We start from the raw sequence: 19499 nt of genomic DNA on the forward strand, positions 1-19499 counted from the left end.
ACGGTAGGCGAACGTAGCGATTATGAAGCAAGCAGCATATAGCCCTATCCTGGCTTTACGTTTACGCTAGTCGACAAGAAAACCCATCATTAATTTCCATTACTAAATAATGGATTTCGTATCAATGGATCCAACTAATAAATTATTTTCTCAAGTCCTGAAATAAATAGTTCACTTTGGCCACTAAAAACCGACACATAAAGGGTGATTTTTTTTAAAAGATATAGGAACGGTTAAAAAAAATATTGATATATACAGCGGTGGTCATGGGGTTGGCACACTAGCTACACTGTCTCAAACAATTGTCCGTACCCCAGCTGAAAATATATTTGATTATAATTCGAAAAAATATTTACCCTATTCGAGTAAAATATTTTTTTTTAATTTACAACAATTGTTTATAATAATTTCCAATAAAAATAAAACAATCATGTTTCATTACTTTTTTATAGGAAATACAAACAAAAAGTCCAAAAAAGTAAAATAAAAAATTTGCCCGTACGACAGAATTCAAATATAACGGTTTTTTTTTTTGTTTTTATAAAATCGGATCATTATGTAGAGAAATATAGATTTCTCTAATATAACGGATCATTCATATTTGATCCGATTTGATCATACTGAGATTCCTATTGCCATCAAAGAATTGATTATTAAACTGCACAATGAAGGCAAAAGTTATCTTGACATCGCTAAAAATATTTCCAGACCAAAATCATCTGTACAATATGTGATACAAAATTATAAAAAAAAACTGGCTCACTCTTAATTGCGCCAGGAAGAGGTCGTAAAAAAAACATAGACACTCGACTAGGAAGAAAGATCGACCGGATGGTGAAGCTGGAACCACAAACAAGTGCTGTGGAAATAACTAAAAATGTTCAAAAAGATGAAAATGTTACTTTAAGCGCACAAACGGTACGAAACTTTCTGCATGATAACGAATATAAGGCATGTGTTCCACGCAAAAACCCTTCATTTTAAAAAAGGAATATAAAACAGCGTTTGGAGTATGCCAAAAAATATGTAGACAAACCTGACGAATTCTGGAAAACTGTTATATTTACTGATGAAAGTAAATTTAATATTTTTGGGTCGGATGGAAGACGTTTTTTGTGGCGAAAAGAAAACACCGCGTTGCAGTTAAAGCAACGGTGATGGTGTGGGGTTCAATGGCAGCTGGAGGTGTGGGAAATCTCGTGTTTGTGGAAACCACGATGGACAAAATTTAGGTATTTGAATATTTTGAATGAAAATTTAAAAGCAAGCGCCACTAAATTGGGCATACAAGACGATTATCGATTCTTGCACGATAACGACCCAAAGCACACTTCCATGGTTTTGCGAGAATGGCTGCTCTACAACGTTAAGGAAGTGGTACCTCATCCTCCCCAGAGCCCAGATTTAAACCCCATAGAGCATCTATGTGGTATTTTAGAAATTAATACATATGTAAAATTTTTTATAGAGTACGGACAACTTTTTAAGCTAATATTGAGAATTATTTTCATTTTTTTTTTTTGTTAAAAATAAAAGTGAATCTTTTTTTTTATTTTAATATTAATTGGCATTTTTATAACTACTTGTTGGCCCTAAAAAAAAGATTACTACATTCAAATTGGGAAAGTATTTTTCGAATTATAATCAAATATATTTTCAGTTGTATGGGGTACGGACAATTGTTTGAGACAGTGTACTTGCTATTTTTAAACGCAAATATTTCCTAATTTTTGATGATATCTTTTACATGCTTGTTATTTGCCCTTCTAAGATCACGTCCCATCATGTCCAGCAGTATTCCTTTATATATATATTTTGCGTTTTTCTACCCAGAATAAAATAACCTCCAAAAACACTGGACAGTATTTTAGCACAAAATAAAAAAGTTTAATCATATTAAAAAAAGTAAGAAATCAAAAAAAAAAAAAAATTAATGCACTAAAAACTTTGTACTTAGTTGGATACCCTTCATTTTTGATAACAGCTCCTAGTCTCCTTCGCATATTTTCGCAGCGATTCACTGAAATATCATTCCGAGCTTTTTCTACTTCTTTCGATAAATCGGCCAAATTTATAGGTTTTTCTCTCATTACATGCTGCTCCACATCATCCCAAAGGTTCTCAATAAGATTGAAATCCGGAGATTAGGCTGGCCATTTTAACACGCCGATATTTTCCGATTCCAAGCAACACCTCACTTAGCGTGAAGTGTGTTTTGGATCATTATCTTTCATAAATCGCCACCTAAGAGGCATTTTGTCCTCTGCATAAGGTATCATTGTTTTTAGAAGTATCGACTGGTATAAATACTGGTCCACACGGTCCGTGTTTTATTGTTTTATTGTGTACTTTGGATTATGTTGCATATTCGGAGGACACCATACATATCTCTTACCATCCGATCCGAATCTACAAAATTTAGATTCATCACTCCATAGGACATTTTTCCAAAAAACTAAGGGCTTTTCCAAATGCTTACGAGCAAAGGACAACCGAGCTTGTATGTTCTTTTTTGAATCATGTGGCTTATGCTGAGAAATGCATCCACGTAATTTTTTGTATTAAGTCTTATTCTTATCGTTCTGCTGGACACGTTGATAACATATTTTCCCGAAATTTCTCTCTGGATTACGGCGGAGCTCTTCGACAGAGACTCTAAATATTATAGAGTCCACTTTACGTGATTTTTTTCTGGGCCGAGGAACCAGTGTAGTATTTTCAGATGTTTTATACTAAAAAATAAAAAATAATAAAAAATAAATAAAAGCTTTACTTCGCGTAGCCGGCGTTGGACTTACAAAAGTATCAAATTTAGAAAAGTTTCCTACGCGTTAGCCAATGTGGGGCATAACTAGAGTAGAAAATCTCAATCCCCGGCCTAAAGTCGGCTACTAACAACAACTGTTAAATTTAGAAAAACTTTAGTTCGCGTAGCCGGTTCAACATACCCAGAATGAAAAATCTTAAGCTCTTGAACATGTGCAAATTTAAGAAAAAAATCAGCATTTTTTATCACGTTATAACAATAATTGGATTTAAAATTATTTGATTATTTATAAAAAGTCAAATTTCAAATTCTATTTCTTCTTCAACACATTCAGCTAAAAAATTTGCTCACTCTTCCTACGTTTTTGGATTAGCAGGATTGTACATCATACCGGCATATTTTAAAAATTTAGAAAATATATTTTTGCCCATCATGCTGCCCCACCGTAACAAAATGCACTTTTGTATATATCCGTTAAAAAACAATTTCCGCCTTCAAATGCCTCCATAGTCCTTCAATTGTATTAGTGCGGTACCCTGTCTGAGGGTCCCCAAAATTCAGGGAATGGTTCACCTTGTGGTGGGTATAGCCTTCCTCCGGCAGAGTGTCATAAGCCCAAAATATATATACACAAATATTATTACTTGTATTTTAATATAATGTTATAAAAAACATACATTCCAACAATCTGAGACAATTATAGTACCCGGGAGAATATATTTTTCAATGAGGAGTAACAGACTTTCCCTCGTTCTTTCTTCCACCGGGACAATAAAGCATTTATTCGAGCCTCTCTCCATTCCTCCAAAATCCCATTGTCCCTCTAACCAATGTCATCTGTTGAATTTCCGATTTTACATTCGTCTATTTCAAAAATTTTTCCGGGGCCACCCAGCCTTACTGTGTCCTGGAACGAACTAAAAACAACCAATTCCCTGCAGAAGTTGTCCCAATCCGTTCCAGATTACACACCCGTAATATTGGCTGTTTTCATTAAAAAATTGATGGGTAAATTACCGCACCATAAAACGTCAATTCCAACATTTGTTAGGCCGACAAGTGAGACCGGCTGAAGGTACACCTTCCAGCTCTTTTATGGCCCTTTAAATACCTAAATGCCTCGCTACATTTAAAAGAAAAATAATTATTAAAAATTTAAAAAGAAATATACAGGGTGAGATAAAAACTGAAACGAAGTCAAACGCCACAATATTTACATTTTACATACATAGTATGGAGGGTATATTAAGTTCGTCATTCCGTTTGTAACTCATCGAAATAATAATTTTAGACCCAAAAAAGTATATATGTATATTTTGGATCAGCGTAAAATTCTAAGACGTTTTTGCCCTGTCTGTCCATCCGCCTGCTGTAATTACGCTACAGTCAAAACGAATAAAGATAGGAAGCTAAAATTTTGCACAGATCTGTCGTTTGTCTGCAGACAGGTCAAGTTCGAAGATGGGCTATATAGATCGATATCGCATAGCTCTCATATAACCGTACCCCCCGATATTCGGGTTTTTGGTGATTTTAGCCACATTTTTCAATGGGATTGTCTGAAATTCTACACAAGGAGTTCTTTGTGAGTATTCTATCGCCTGGAACAGAAATATATATATATATATATATATATATATATATATATATATATATATATATATATATATATATATATATATATATATATATATATATATATATATATATATATATATATATATATATATATATATATAGGTCCACGAGTACATAGAATTGGCTATATAGGTCCACAACATCGTATATCCCCCATATATAGGCTCCTTTAAATATTCGGTATTTTTAAGGTTTTAACAGACATTTTACTGGATTTTATTTTTTTGAAAATTTTTTAGTTAGTTCCAAATGGTGGAGGGCACTCAAAGATCGGCCCGGCCGATCTTACTGCGGTATTTTGGCCAGCGATGCCAACTTAGTGCTTTTCGCGCTATTTTTGGTGCGTTTTAGACCCCCCCAAAAGCCAAAATAGTGGGAATAGCGCAAAACGAAGCACTGTATGTACGCTTTTCATCTTTTCTGTTGGTGCTCTTAGATTTTAAAATGTGGCAATGTTTAACAATTGGATTATATTGATAGTATGGCAAGTTCTTTACTTCGAATTCTTTACGTGCCTTTCATTCCTGTCATTGCAGTTCTTTTGTTTACATGTAACTCTTTTTTAATAAAGAAAAATAAAGCGAAGAATTTTGTGTATTATAAAACAAATGGAAAGTAAAATGAACGAGAAAAAAACGCGGATGACATTTCTAATATGGAACTAAGTATGCATAATAGATAGATCTGGATAGAAGCAAATGAGTTTAAAGATTCCATAGGGCAAAATCCCTTTCAAAATTTATCAGAATTCGTTATAAGACTGTTAACCTTCCCATACTCAAATGCAGAAGTAGAAAGAACATTCAGTGCTATGAATTTCTATAAATCGAAAATCAACAGATTATCCTTAAATTCTGTAAATTATATTTTACATACTAAATATGGCCTTCGTCGAGAGAATACGTGCTGTGACAAATATGACCTGTCGTCAAAGGTCTGTAGAAAAAAATCTAAACAGGAAGTTTACAAAAAGTCTAACTATTTTTTACAAACTGTCTTATGAGAAAATGATGAAACTGATGCAGACATTCCAACTGCATTTGAAGCTATGGGTTTTATAGGTGAACATAATTGTTTGTAAAAATTTATATGTCTCTAAGTTTTAACCACATGTAAAATGTTCATAATAGGGTAAGTGTGCCTAAAGGTACGGTCACACTGGGCAAATATTTGATCGAAATTTGTTTTCCCATATTTGACTGAACAAATGTGAAATTCATACAGAGTTGATTCGATGTTCACATTACAGTCAAATATTTGACATATTGTGTTTGTTCAAAGTCACCAAATAGCGTAAAATAGTGCTATGGGGAAACATGTTTGACACATGTTCACATTCGTAAAATATATTTTCCCAATAAATTGTTTGATCAAACTGTGAGGAAACATAAATTTATTTGGCCGAGAGAAATAGACAGAGAGAGTGAAAGAGAGACATAAAGAAAATGGAGTTTCGGGTATAATTTATTTGGAGAAGGGAAGCAAATGACCAGCTGTTGTGGAATAAATTCCTTGTCAGAACATTTTTTTTTTTTGCATTTTTGTATGTTTGTATCACGGTAGAAGAATACTGGTAGTCGCATCGACATAGCTGCTGGGACAATGAACTGACAAAACAATAATGAATGAAATATTATTGAAATTTGTAAAAATTGTTGAAAAATACATATCATTACGTAAAAGAAAACATAGAAAAATCTTCTTATTTTTGTCAAAACATTTCAAAATGTTTGACATATCTATGTTTCAAGCGTTGATGAATCTACCTATATCCTATTCCTGAACCTGCAAGAATCTACTAGTTTGTCAATTTTCTTCGATATAATAAAGGGAAAATCGGTAATCGTAGTAAAAACTTTTACATCTTGCAGTTCCGGAACAGACCATATATTAAATTTTTACTAAACATTCAAATTCAGTTAATTCAAAAATATCAAATAAACAAAACCACATATTGTATTCGTTTGCTTTTCTATTCATTAAACATCATGTTACAAATGCTCCTGTTCTTAAAGCAAAATGCTGCCCAATGTTTTAAACTGATATTTTTCCTTGTTTGACCTTACAAAACATTTGCACCGTCAAATAAATGTTTGACCAAAAAAGAGGAAAATAATTGATCATAGGTGTTCACATTATGGACACACTGGTCATATTTTTGTTTTCTGGCAAATAACTTTGTTTTCCCAAAATCAGCTGTTTTTGTATTTACCGTCAAATAATATTTGGTGGTCAGATTGTGACAAAGAAATATTTGACATTTTTCGTCAAATATTTGCTCAATGTGACCTTACCTTAAGTTCGGCATGTCCCAGTAGTCGGCACTTTTTATTTTTAAGCCCAAATAAATGAAACTATTATATCTAAATGTATTTTGTTTACTTCAAATATATTGTCAGCTATCTTTGTGCACAATTTTGCTAAGAAAAGATGAATTATTCTAATAAAAATTAAATTTTTGTCTGTGGAGGTCCTCAATAATTCATATTCTTAAGAAAAGTTCAATAAAGACGTCGAATCAGTTTAACTAAACAAAAATATTATATTTTAATGAATTAATTTATTATTATTATTATTATTATTAATTATTCTTACAAAAAAATTGGTATGCCGACTGTTTGAAAATACCATACCGACAATTGGTAAGTGGTGCCGACTACTGGCAAGAAAGCATTGTTTTAATAAATCTACAAATTTATGAAATTTAATAAAAAGTTATTAAAACTTTATTTATTATTGCAAAAACTATACAAAATTTCGAATCTGAATAAATTAGCTTTGTAATAATTGAAATGTTCCACTCAGAATGGTGAGCGATTAAAAACACGAAAACCCTAAAAGTACCGACTACTGGTACACTTACCCTATATCATATTTTTTTAAAAATATGTATGCACTTATATACATGAAATGTTTATATAAGACTAGCTGAACCCGATGCGCTTCGATTTGATTTTATATGCATTCAAAATTTTATTTACGAATATATGTTGGTTAAAAAAAAAAACAAATTTAAAAATTAAAAAAATATTATTGCACTACATTAATGCGTAAATAACCAAAACCATTAGAAAAGCAGTAACATGACATACATACACGAAGGGTTTGTCCTTCGGATTTATTTATTTCATAGCAAATACCAAGCGTGCAGTAAACTGCAATCTTTTGAAGTTGAGTGGCATTTCTATTGCAATTAGTGAATTCGAGATAGCAACATACTTCGCCGTAATAAGCGTATTTCAAATCAATTGTTGTGTTGTTTTTTAGTGTTAGCCTAAGGCGTTGTGGGTCAATGGTTCTTATTAAAATCATATCCCAATCTGATCAGATTTAAATATAATTTAAAAAAAATTACTTTTACACCAAATTCCGCCAAACCTTTCATATTTCATTGAAATTGGTGCGTCAAATATGTGAAATCGGCCGAGAATATATATATGGGAGCTATATCCAAATCTTAACTAATTTCCAATTAATTTGTCACATTTATTATTGTATCCAAATTCCGCCACACATTCTGAATTTCATTGGTATAGGTCATATATATCATGTTTGGTGCATAACATGTATGAAATCGGCGAAATATATATGTTAGCTATACCCAAACCTCAACTAATTTCAATATAATTTGGCAATTTTTTCTGGTGCCAGATTTTGTCTCTCTCGCTTTGGGTGCATCAAATATGTGAAATCGGCTGAGTATATATATGGAAGCTATAATCAAATCTGAGCGTATTTAAATATAATTTGTCAAATTTAATTTTGTACCAAATTTAGCCACTCATGCCGAATTTAATTGGAATCGGAAATTCGTATCGCATCAAATATGTGAAATCGGCGGAAAATATATATGGGAGCTATATCCAAATCTGAACCGATTTTAATATAATTTGACTAATTTATTTTCTAATCAAAATCCCGTTACATATTCCAAATTTCTTTGGAATCGAACATACATATCGTGTATGGTGCATAAAATACATGAAATCGGTCGAAAATATATATGAGAGCTATATCCAAATCTGAACCGATTTTAATATAATTTGACAAATGTATATTTGTTTTAATTTCCGCTACACATTCCAAATTTCATTGAAATAAGAGATACATAGCGTGTTTGGTGCATCAAGTACATGAAATCGGTCGAAAATATATATGGGAGCTATATCCAAATCTGAACCGATTTCAATTTAATTTGACAAATTCATTTTGGCTCCCAATTCCGTTACTTATTTTAAATTTCATTACAATTGGGAATACATATCGTGTTTGGTCCACCAAATAAATGAAATCGGCCGAAAATGTATATGGGAGCTATATCCAAATCTGAACCGATTTAAATATAAATTGGGAAATCAATTTTTTAGATTAAATCTATCACACGTTTCCAATTGCATTGAAATTGGGGATACATAGCGTGTTTGGTGCATCAAATGCTTTAATCGGCCGAAAATATATATGGGAGCTATATCCAAATCTGAACCGATTTTAATATAATTTGACAAATTTATTTTCGGATCAAATCCCGTCACACATTCCAAATTTCATTGGAATCGAACATTCATATTGTGTTTGAGGCATCAAATGAACGAAATCGGTCGAAAAATATATATGGGAGCTATATTCAAATCTGAACCGATTACAATATACTTTGGCAAACTTATTTTTGTTCCAAATTCCATTACGCATTCCAATTTTGGAGACTGTATCTTTAACCAATCAATAGATATGTGCATATAAAATCTAAATTTTTGGGAGGTACCTCCGATTCTGATGATATATCTCCAGTTCCAAGTGGAAAGTCAAAAATGTATATAGCCTATGTTACTTTCAGGCGATGTTGCAGTATACATGGAAATTTTCAGGAAAATCTATTCAGCGGTTTTCGAATCCATAAATTACAAACAGTATTTAGTTAAAAAAAAAGTGTTTTATGGACAATTCTTGCATTTAGGTTAGAAAAAAATATATTGCGCTTTTTACGCTTCTTTAAGGAAAGTTTTTACGCCATTTACGCTTTTCTGGTTTTTAATTACGCTTCTAGCTCTCAAAATGTTGGCAACACTGATTTTGGCCCATTCCAAACGACGCGAGGTGATCCACACTTTGGTATTTTTTAGTGCCAAACGTGCTTTCCAAAATACTCCAGACACAATAGTCCAACGGAGAGTTTGGTGGCCATTGTGTGCTAGAAATGAAGCGAGGAACCTCATTTTGTAACCATTCTTGGGTGGCGCGTGCTGGGTGCGATGGTGCTGAGTCCTGTTGGACTGTCCAAGGTCTCCGTCCAAACTGTTTGCGTGCTCCAGAACATTTTCGCAAAAATATTCGGCATTTATTCTGATAGCACTGTCGATTAATACGAGCGGAGAGCGACCATCGGCAGTTATAGCGGCCCACACCATCACCATAACCGGCGCTTGAGTTCTGGTGGCCAACCGGAGATGCACATTTTCAGCTGACCTCTTTGGATAATTTTGTTTGTTTACAAACTGCTGGACAACGAATGTTTTCTCATCGCAGAGAACCAAATTCGGTAGTTCACAACTTTCGGCCAAGCGAAACAAATCTTTAGCTCTCTTGAGTCTATTTTCTCTATGTCGCGGTGTTTGGAATTTCAATGACTTTACCCCGAGCTCATTTTTCAATATTTGCCGAATGGAATATTGCGATATGTTCAGTTCACAAGCCATTTTTCGGCCACTGCGACGCGGGTTTCGATCCAGCGCTTCTCACAAAATGCTTTTGTACGCTTGTAAACAATGTAATGAGCTGTCACTGGAATAATTTTAACAGTTGTCGGACTAGTGGCTTAGAAATGACAGCAGTCTGTAATTGGTTGCAGTTTTTTTATATCAGCCTGTATGTACCTACCGCCAAACCCGGCCGTTCGCTGTAGTTGAATTTTTTAATAATCTTAGAGAGTTCGATGCTCAATATTACTTTTCCATATTATTCAAACCCTCCATATTAGGTTTGTCATTCCGTTTGTAACACCTCGAAGTATACATTTGAGACCCCACAAAGTATATATATATATATATATATATATATATATATATATATATATATATATATATTCTTGAACAGCATAAAATTTTATGTCGGTTTGGCGATGTCCGTCCGTCTGACAGTCTGTGGAAATCACTCTAGTAAAGTAAAGTGGACCAAGCCATGCCCAACTGCTGAGAACGGCGTTTTTGGGATGTTCTTGGCGACCTCTCAATACTGGCTCGTACGGCAGCGATATTATCGGCCGATCGCCTTGGTCGACTTTTATATGGCCTCTTCGGATTAGAAAGAGCCTTAACAGTCGAAAATTTTTCGTATAAACGCTTAATGGTGTTCTTAGAAGCGCACTTCTCACATTTTTTAATATTTTAAAAGCACGTTGAGTTTTCACAATTGACTTCTTGTAAATTTCAACTATTTCAGAGCGCTCGCGTGGCGTGTATTGGTTCATGGTAAAAATCTGCTTGGACTGACGCTTCAAACGCGGTATGTCATCAAGCGATGTGACATCTCTGTCAAAAGTTATGGCGTTGCCAGATGGGACCGTCGAATGTAAGTCCACGGTTTGCTATAGCCCCCATATAATGGTACCTACCTATTTTCTGTGTTTTGGTGATTTAAGCGACATTATTCACCGGAATTGTTTCAAATTTGGTATTTGAAGTTCGTAATGGATGCTACAGCCTAAGACAGAAAATTGTCTGTGCAGGTCCACGTCTTCGTATATCCTTTATATAACGGTACCTCCCGATATTCGGTATTTTGATGATTTTAGCGACATTATTCACCGATTTTTTTTTTAAGTTTCGCATTTGAATATTTTAATGGTTTATGACAAAAGTCCCCCTCCCGATATTCGGTATTTTGATGATTTTAGCGACATTATTCACCGATTTTTTTTTAAGTTTCGCATTTGAATATTTTAATGGTTTATGACAAAAGTAGCATATGCAATTGAAAAATGGAATTCGTCTTTTGGAATAAATGTTTTTAAACTATTATAGAACACTAAATTCTATTTCAGTATTTCACTTTTCGCAAGAAGAAGGAAAAAAATTGTCTTTGGTTTTTTGAAGTGTAATAATTTAGTTTTTTTCATCAAAAGTTATTATTTTAAAATTGAAACATCGTATACAGATAGTTATCAGTGTTTCAGAACAAAAAAGTTTTAAAAATAATGATGTAAAAATATTTTAAAAATTAATTCAAAATATTACCATATTTTCGCCATATGCGAAAAGTATGTGGAGTTTTAAAAAAAATAATATCGAGAAGGTCTTAAAATTTTAATTTTGTATTTTAGTATGGGATGTCATCATTCATAATCAACAAAAAACTCGTTCCTTTTTTGCCGTTTTCGTTTAATTTAAAAAATGGTGAAAATAGTCAACTGATTTTGCGGTGAATGTACTTTGATCTTGTTCTCTGTTTTATTAGTTTTTTTTTGTGTTGGTCTTTCTAAAGATGTTTCTCTTGGGTTTTTATCCTGTTATTGACTGGAATTCTAAACGATATATAAAACTATACATAAAAGTATTTCAGTCTCTTTGAAAAAATCAGTGGTGAGTTTACTTATTTCACCCTCAATTTTGACTGATGATCCAATTTAAGACAATAAGAGAGATGTAAGGGAGGATGATTTTTTAAATGTCAGTCACATATATTTTTTTTCTAAATATATCATAAGGTTTTAGTATATTTCTGATATGAAGGCCAATTTTGTATATATTTTTTTATAATTATTCCTTTCCTCATAAAAATATGTAGTATTTTTGTCTTCAGATTTAGAAGGTTTTACAAAGGATAAATAAATTTTTTGCTTAAGTCAAATTTTGGATTTATATAGGCAATTTTTGTAATATTTCCATCCATCCATTGGGAAACAAAATACAAAATAATAAGTTTGTAAAAACTTCTGTCTGAAGTCCTCAATATACCTAATATTAGGAAGTGCCATTATATATTTTGCAGGGAGAAATTGCCAAAATACATACAATTTGGAAGTGCCGTTATATACGGTCAATAGTTAATAGTGGATTTATCTTCACAAAATTTAGCAGGGAGAGATTTTGTCCGCTCAGAACTCAAAATGTCAAGATACTCATGATTACGTTTGAAATTGTGGCCGAAACCTTCAAAATACCAAAAATCAGAAAGTAACGCTATATGGGGGCCTTACCGAAACGTGGGCCGATATGTTCCATTTTTAATGCCAAACATATTAGAGGTAATATGAATGTCTGAGGAAAATTTCAGAGCGATAAAATGCTTCCCTATTGGGTAAGTATTTTCATAAGCTTTCAAACGATATCTATATTGTCTACATCGGGTAAATGGATACTGGTCTAGCCCGGGCCTTGAACACGGACATTCGGGTCAAAAATATGTCCCACAAGACGAACATTGTTTCTCGGAATAAGGGAAAAAAAACCTACCTCTGGAAAAATTTCGAAAAAGTCGAAGAGTTTTTTTTGCAACTTAGATGTGAGAATATTGAAATAAATAATGGAAGAAGAAAATATGAAAGAGAGAGAGAAATTTTATAAAGATGTTGTTTTCTTTCTGCAGAATCTTGCATATGCGCAATAACCAAAAGTATAAACGCGACAATATTTGAAATTTGCAGTTTTCCCTAACCATGTACCAGAAACCGTAGAGGTAACATCAATTGTTCAGTAGGAAACTTAAGTTTAAATATTACGAGCTACAAATTTTATTTTTATCCAGTTCCTAAAAATATAATTATAAATCTACATTTTAACAAATACATTGAATTTTAAGTTTTATCTCTCAATTACTCCAATAATTTGTGGCATTTTAAGACGCTGCACTTTGCCAGTGTCGGTACGTGGTAGGGCATTCACAAAGTAGACTCCGCCCCGTAGGTGATAAAAGCTATCCAGTTGCTGTTCAAGACACTCATTAACCACTTGGGTAGTTAAATTACGACCAGTCTCATCATTGGTCCTGACAATGGCACATGCTGCCAAACTACCAGCCACCAGATCAGGTAGAGGAAATACACAGACCTCCGCCACACCTGGTATGCGCTGCAACACTTCTTCTATGGGCTGAGGACATATCTGGAAACCTCGCCATTTGAACATTTCCTTGGCACGACCAATAATGTGTAAGAAACCCTCGCTGTCAAAGTAGCCCAAATCTCCTGTCCTTATCCATTTGTCATGCTTGGCTTGGGCTGTGGCTTCGGGATTCTTGTAATAACCCGTCCATATATATGGACTGTGAACAAAAAGTTCACCAGTTTCATTGGGGCCCAATCGTTGTGCCGCCTCATCCACCAAACACACCTCCCTGTTGCACCAGAGTTTACCTTCCGTTTCAGGCTTAAAATTGAATGGATTGCCTCCATTGATGCTTACCCCTCCCATTATCTCAGATAAACCATAGGTCACGACAAAACCGGGACGTTTCGTATTATCCGAGAGAATATCAATGATTTGTTCCTGTATTGTTTGAGGAAGTTTCGCACCGCCACATATCAACGGTGCGAGGCAAGAGCGTACAACTTTTTTGTCTTGGTTAAGAACTAAGTCAATAATCTGTGTGCCAGTCGCAAAGAAATGTGGAACTTTGTAACGCTTAATTAAATCGAGAAGATATTCGGCACTGTAGGGTCTATCGGGAACAATGCGCAACGCTGAAGATAATAAACTTTGCAGTAGATTCATAACTCCCGATGCCCAATACATGGTACTAAAACACATTAGCACTGAGTCCATGGTGGCAGTGAGACTAGAGGGAAAATCGAAACAAAAGAAAGTATTTAAAAAGAGAAGAAAAAGAGAAATCGAAATTCAATCCAAAGAAAATATTATTAAATAAATAATAGAGAGATAATACCAAAAAAAAAAAAGACCGACATAACCTATATTTTAAACCAATGACTCTTGAAGTTATTCAAAGCTCTCTAGTCATTTTTAAAGCTTTATATTAAATGTTGTGATAGTGAAATATTGGACTTAATTTATATATTATCAACGCCTCTAAAGCATTGGCTTAAGTACCCAAAGCTTTTTGGGGTTTTGCTCTGTAAACCGAATGCACCTGGAATTTCTAATGGAAACCGAGATCTCTTTTTTTGGTGTCTTATGGTGGAATTTGTTGAGGAATATTTTTGTATTTGGAGTCATCTTCTTAAACGATGCTTAGTCGGAGAATTTTGTATAATTTTTAACCCTAAAATATGTTCTTTTCGATATTTATGAATTCCTGGCGTCTAGGTCAGATTTGGAGCTTTGATTTATTCTGGAACTAATAGTCGAATTTTGTTGCAAAAAATTATGTCGAATATTTTGACTTGCTACGATCCTCTTGCAATGGAGTTTAACCCGCGTTGTAAGAATTAATTATTTTGAAATTAAACTTGCTGTTACACTAAGGTTGTCAAGGGTTCATTTTTGGAAAAATGTACTGTAAATGTACGAAAATAAGCAAATGGCTCTGTTTTGTTATAATATGTTTGAGGTGATCAAATAGACCTAAGTGATTGTTTTTGAGTAAAAGAATTCTAAATTTTAAGCTGTAGCATAGGATGATGTACGACAAGTTCCAAATGGTTCTAATATTGGTACCATTGGCGTTAGGTGTTCAAAAAAATGGAACATGTGCTATATCGATGTGTAGGCTTAAGACAAGTTTTTGAAGTGTTAGGATGTGACTATAAATTAGAAATATGTGGGATCAATATTGTAGATCAGGAAATTTAACGTAGAGCTGCATGAAAAATACAATACACGTTACTAAGAACTGTGATATTGACAAGAGTCCATCAGCAGAAATGGTTCGAAAAGTAAAGGAGCGACTTGATCGAAACACGCGTCGCATTGGCCGAAAAACTAGCTCGTAAACTGAATATATCTGTAAAAATTTAGAAAATGTACAATTCAAAATTGTAAGTCAAATTGAAAAAATCGCATGCGATAAAAAAATATGACAAAAATTAAAAAAAAATGGACAAAAGATAATCACTTTTTTATTGGTATATTTTTCCGCGATTTTCTTAGATTTTATCGTTTTATGGCAAGAGACTATTCCGAATTCATGGGAATTGTGAAAATCGGCCCAGCGGTTCTTGATTTATAAGCAGAATAAATAAGATCAATTCTTTTACATATATATGTAATTTTTTTGCTATAAATCCATAAAAGTTAGGCTCTATTTTAGCCGCTTTATTGTCCAATGGCCGCCCAAATTGGTATGTGTTATTTCGTTATTTCGAGGTGTTACATAATTTATGGCCCAATCAAACTTATAATATCCCCAACACATAGTGTTGTAGGGTTTAAAAATGTAAAAATTATGACGTTTGACTTTTTTGCAGTTTTTTATCACACCCTGAATATAGTTTGTTAGGTCTAAAATTATTATTTCGATTAATTACAAACGGAATGACAAACTTTATATACCCTCCACCTATGTATGATGGAGGGTGTAAAAATAAGGCAAACTAAGTTCTTGAAAAAAGTTTCTTTAAAAGTCGCAATTAAAACCGTGTGAATCCTTGAAATATATATTTGAAACATCAACAATTTTAATCGCATATTTGTTACCAAACTACGTTTGTAAAACTGAGGGCAGAACTTTTGTTTAACTCAAGGCCTGAATTTTTATACCCTCCACCACAACCCAAAAAATCCGATATATATCAAATTCAGTTGTATGGTAATATGAATCTGCTATAAATATTTCCTAGAAATTAAACTTCCTATTGAAGACCCGAAATACCAAATTAAAGCCTCACAATAACAAGAAACGTAGAGCAAATGCTATGATTCACAATACCAAGATTCTAAGAGGAAATATTAAAAAATACATCTGAATTGAATATTTTTTGCAATGAGAACCCGAAATATTAAACTGAAAACTTAAGAGTACGAAATTTCGGTGATGTAATTGTATGGAAACATAAATATGGACCGTGACTTTTAAAAAGTTATATTTGAATATATAACATTTTATTTCCACAAAAAATATTGTTTGAACGCTTCAGGGCCTTGTACTACACTCTTTAATAATACACAAATGTGTAAAAAACACATTGTTACAACATGGTTTCATAGAAAAATGTTATTAAAACAAGTAAAAAAGATGTAAGTTCCGCGGAGTCGAACTTTGAATACTCTCCACCATTTGGAACGAATTTGGCAATTTTCAAAAAAAAAATAAATAAATAAAATCCGTAAAAAATTCTGTTAAAATCTTAAAAATATCGATGTGCTCTATACGACGACGAGGATCTGTATAGGCAACTTTTGTCATAAGCCATTACAATATTCAAATGCGAAACTTGAAAAAAACAAGTTAAAACAGCAGTAAGTTCGGCCGGACCGAACTTTGAATACCATCCACCATTTGGAACGAGTTTGGATATTTTCAAAAATGAAATCCGTTAAAAATTCTGTTAAAATCATGTAAATACCGAATATTATCGTTATATTGGATTGGGGTCAATACGATGTGGGCCTACCAAGGCATTGTTACATCGGAGCTATACGAAGACCTGGGCCTGCATAGACAATTTTCTGTCACAGGCTGTAGCATCCATTACGAACTTCAAATACGACATCTCAAACAATTTCGGTGAGTATTGTACTTAAAATCGTCAAAATATTCCGAGACACTGATATATGGGGCCTATCCGAAGACCTGGACCTACAAAGGCAATTTTCTGTCACAGACTGTAGTTCCCATTACGAACTCTAAATACGTAATTTGAAACAATTCCGGTGAGTAATGACGCTAAAATCATCAAAATACCGAATATTGGGAGGTAGCGTTATATGGCGGCTATACGAAGACGTGGACCTGCATAGACAATTTTCTGTCTTAGGCTGTAGTATTCATTACGAACTTCAAATGCCAAATTTGAAACAATTCCGATGAATAATGTCGCCAAAATCATCAAAATACCGAATATAGGGAGGTACCGTTATATGGAGGCTATACGAGGACGTGGACCTGCACAGATAATTTTCTGTCTTAGGCTGTAGTATCAATTTCGAACTTCAAATACCAAATTTGAAACAATTCCGGTGAATAATGTCGCTAAAATCATCAAAATACCGAATATCGGGAGGTACCGTTATATGGAGGCTATATGAAAACGTGGACCTACATGAACTATTAACTCTGTTGGTCTTTGAAAAAATGTTTACTAGATCCTTAAAAATCCCCACACCAGCAACTGCACTGCAACTGATATAAAAAATCCACGTCTTTCTCAGAAAATGACGAAAAATTGCGATTGAAATCTTTGTAGCTGTTAGAAAATATTGTTTGAAAATATTTTTATAAATCCTTAAAAAATGGGAACTGAAAAAGAAAACTTCTTAAAAAATCTGTGTGTTTGGAAAATACTCTTTAAAAAGTCCATCCTGTGGTCCTTCTTTATAAATCCGCCGTTATAACTAAGATTTAGGACTCCAATTCTACTGATTTTTAAAATATTATAATGTGGTTGGTCCTAGTAACTTATAGACAACTGTGGGTCTTACAATCCTGTATTATATTCAAGATTGTAACTTGGAGGTTAAAAAACACAATTGAAACTAAGACTTTTTTTAAATTCTCGATTATAACACTGTGGAACTTTGGTTTTTTTAATTCCACGATAGTTATTCTGCTCTGTAAGTCTTTGGAATTTTTTTCTTTCAAAAAATGTAAGTCCTTAAAATATCACCTTTTAAAAATTCCACAATTGTTACTCTATCCGTCCTTGAAAAAATACCATTTAAAACTTCTGTAGGGGACCTAGATAATTATTGTTTTAAAATTCACAATTGTTACTCTGCGGGTCCCTGAAAGAAACATTTTTTCCTCAATCATAACTCTATGGTTCCACAAAAATATATGAAAGCCACGATTATAACTGTGCGGGTCCTGAAAAAGTATTCTCTAAAAATCCACCATTGCAAATTTATATTCTAAAATCTGCAGATTTTTTTTACTTACTATATCAAATTATGGAGCATAGCCTGGTGGGAACACATCACCCCCTTTGGTGTACCCGTTGTACCGGATGAACTAAGTATAGCTGCCGTATCGGCACTTGTCAATTTCGAGCATGGAAATGTGAAAATATCTCCGACATCGTTGCGCTTCTCTACCAAATCTTTAATGTTTAACACTCCCGGCAAGTTACCGGTCATCAAAACAATTTTGGCATCCAATTGCAGCTGTTCCAAGGCAAAAAGAACATTTTTGTAATTTTCCTCATCGCAGTAGATCACACGCGGTCTTGTAGTTTCATAGAGCTTTGTTATGGTATCTAAAAAGGTAGAATCCTCGTATTATAATTCAATTTTTCTTCGATTTTTTGCATTCTCATTACCTTTTTCAAATTTATCGTAGACTCCATGGATGGGAGTTCCACACAGAAATGAAGCCAAAATCACTGTGGCCAGATGAAGTGAATGTTTGGCATAAATACCCACAATATCACCGGCCTGTACACCCATATCAAGAATATTTCGCGCCAGTGACATACTGTGATCTAGGTAGTCCTGGGCCGTTAGAGATTCTCCCGTTGATTCCAAAATTTGTATTATTTTCTGTGGAGTTTTGCGCAGTTGTAATACTATGGCCTCGCCCACCGTCATTTCTCGGCTATAGGTTTCTTTGCATCGAGGTCCAGACCATATTTTCTCTTCTTCATTGTATGCCGTTCCTGAGAGGTAAGCCATTTCGTAATATGTGTTTTCTTTTTTTTTTGAGATTTGAATTTTGTCTTTACAGTCCAAGCAACTTCGGAATACTGATGGAATTCTAACATCGCTGGGTATGATTGAGAATCACATTTGAAAACATTTACCTTATCACCCCGTTGGCCCTTATCTCGTACAATGTAACGAAGGGAACTGCGTTTTGAAATTTACGATGTAATCCAACAAGTTGTTAAATTCTGATGGCATTTTTAATATCGAATCTCCGCTTTCATTGTTGATGGAACTGATGTAAAACCGGTTTTTATCTGCACGTTTTATTTAAGGAAAAATCTATTGGATCGGTAGAACTTGTCACCACTTAGTAAGGAATATTCACATACAGGGTGAGATGAAAA

The 19499-nt window shown here is 33.7% G+C and overlaps 1 protein-coding gene across 1 annotated transcript; it reads right to left on the minus strand.

Annotated features, from left to right (window-relative positions):
* Positions 1–13114: 13114 nt before the first annotated feature.
* On the minus strand, positions 13115–19408 carry LOC101887630 (uncharacterized). Its single transcript, XM_005183298.4, has 3 exons — positions 18771–19408; positions 18392–18707; positions 13115–14173 (listed from the first exon to the last, which is right to left on the minus strand). Exons 1-3 carry the CDS (start codon positions 19120–19122, stop codon positions 13201–13203), a joined length of 1641 nt encoding a protein of 546 aa, XP_005183355.1. The 5' UTR covers positions 19123–19408; the 3' UTR covers positions 13115–13200.
* Between the last annotated feature and the right edge of the window lie 91 nt (positions 19409–19499).

Source organism: Musca domestica, unplaced genomic scaffold (assembly GCF_030504385.1).
Source record: "Musca domestica strain aabys unplaced genomic scaffold, Musca_domestica.polishedcontigs.V.1.1 10, whole genome shotgun sequence".
NCBI classification, from domain to species: Eukaryota; Metazoa; Arthropoda; class Insecta; order Diptera; family Muscidae; genus Musca; species Musca domestica.

Bases quoted from the DNA above. Each gene is read 5' to 3' on its own strand.
- LOC101887630 (XM_005183298.4), bottom strand. From the start codon at position 19,122: ATGGCTTACCTCTCAGGAACGGCATACAATGAAGAAGAGAAAATATGG. The intron at 18,708-18,770 runs GTAATGAGAATG...CTACCTTTTTAG, and splicing joins CTACGATAAATTTGAAAAAG to ATACCATAACAAAGCTCTAT. The intron at 14,174-18,391 runs GTAAGTAAAAAA...TTTTCCCTCTAG, and splicing joins ATGCTCCATAATTTGATATA to TCTCACTGCCACCATGGACT.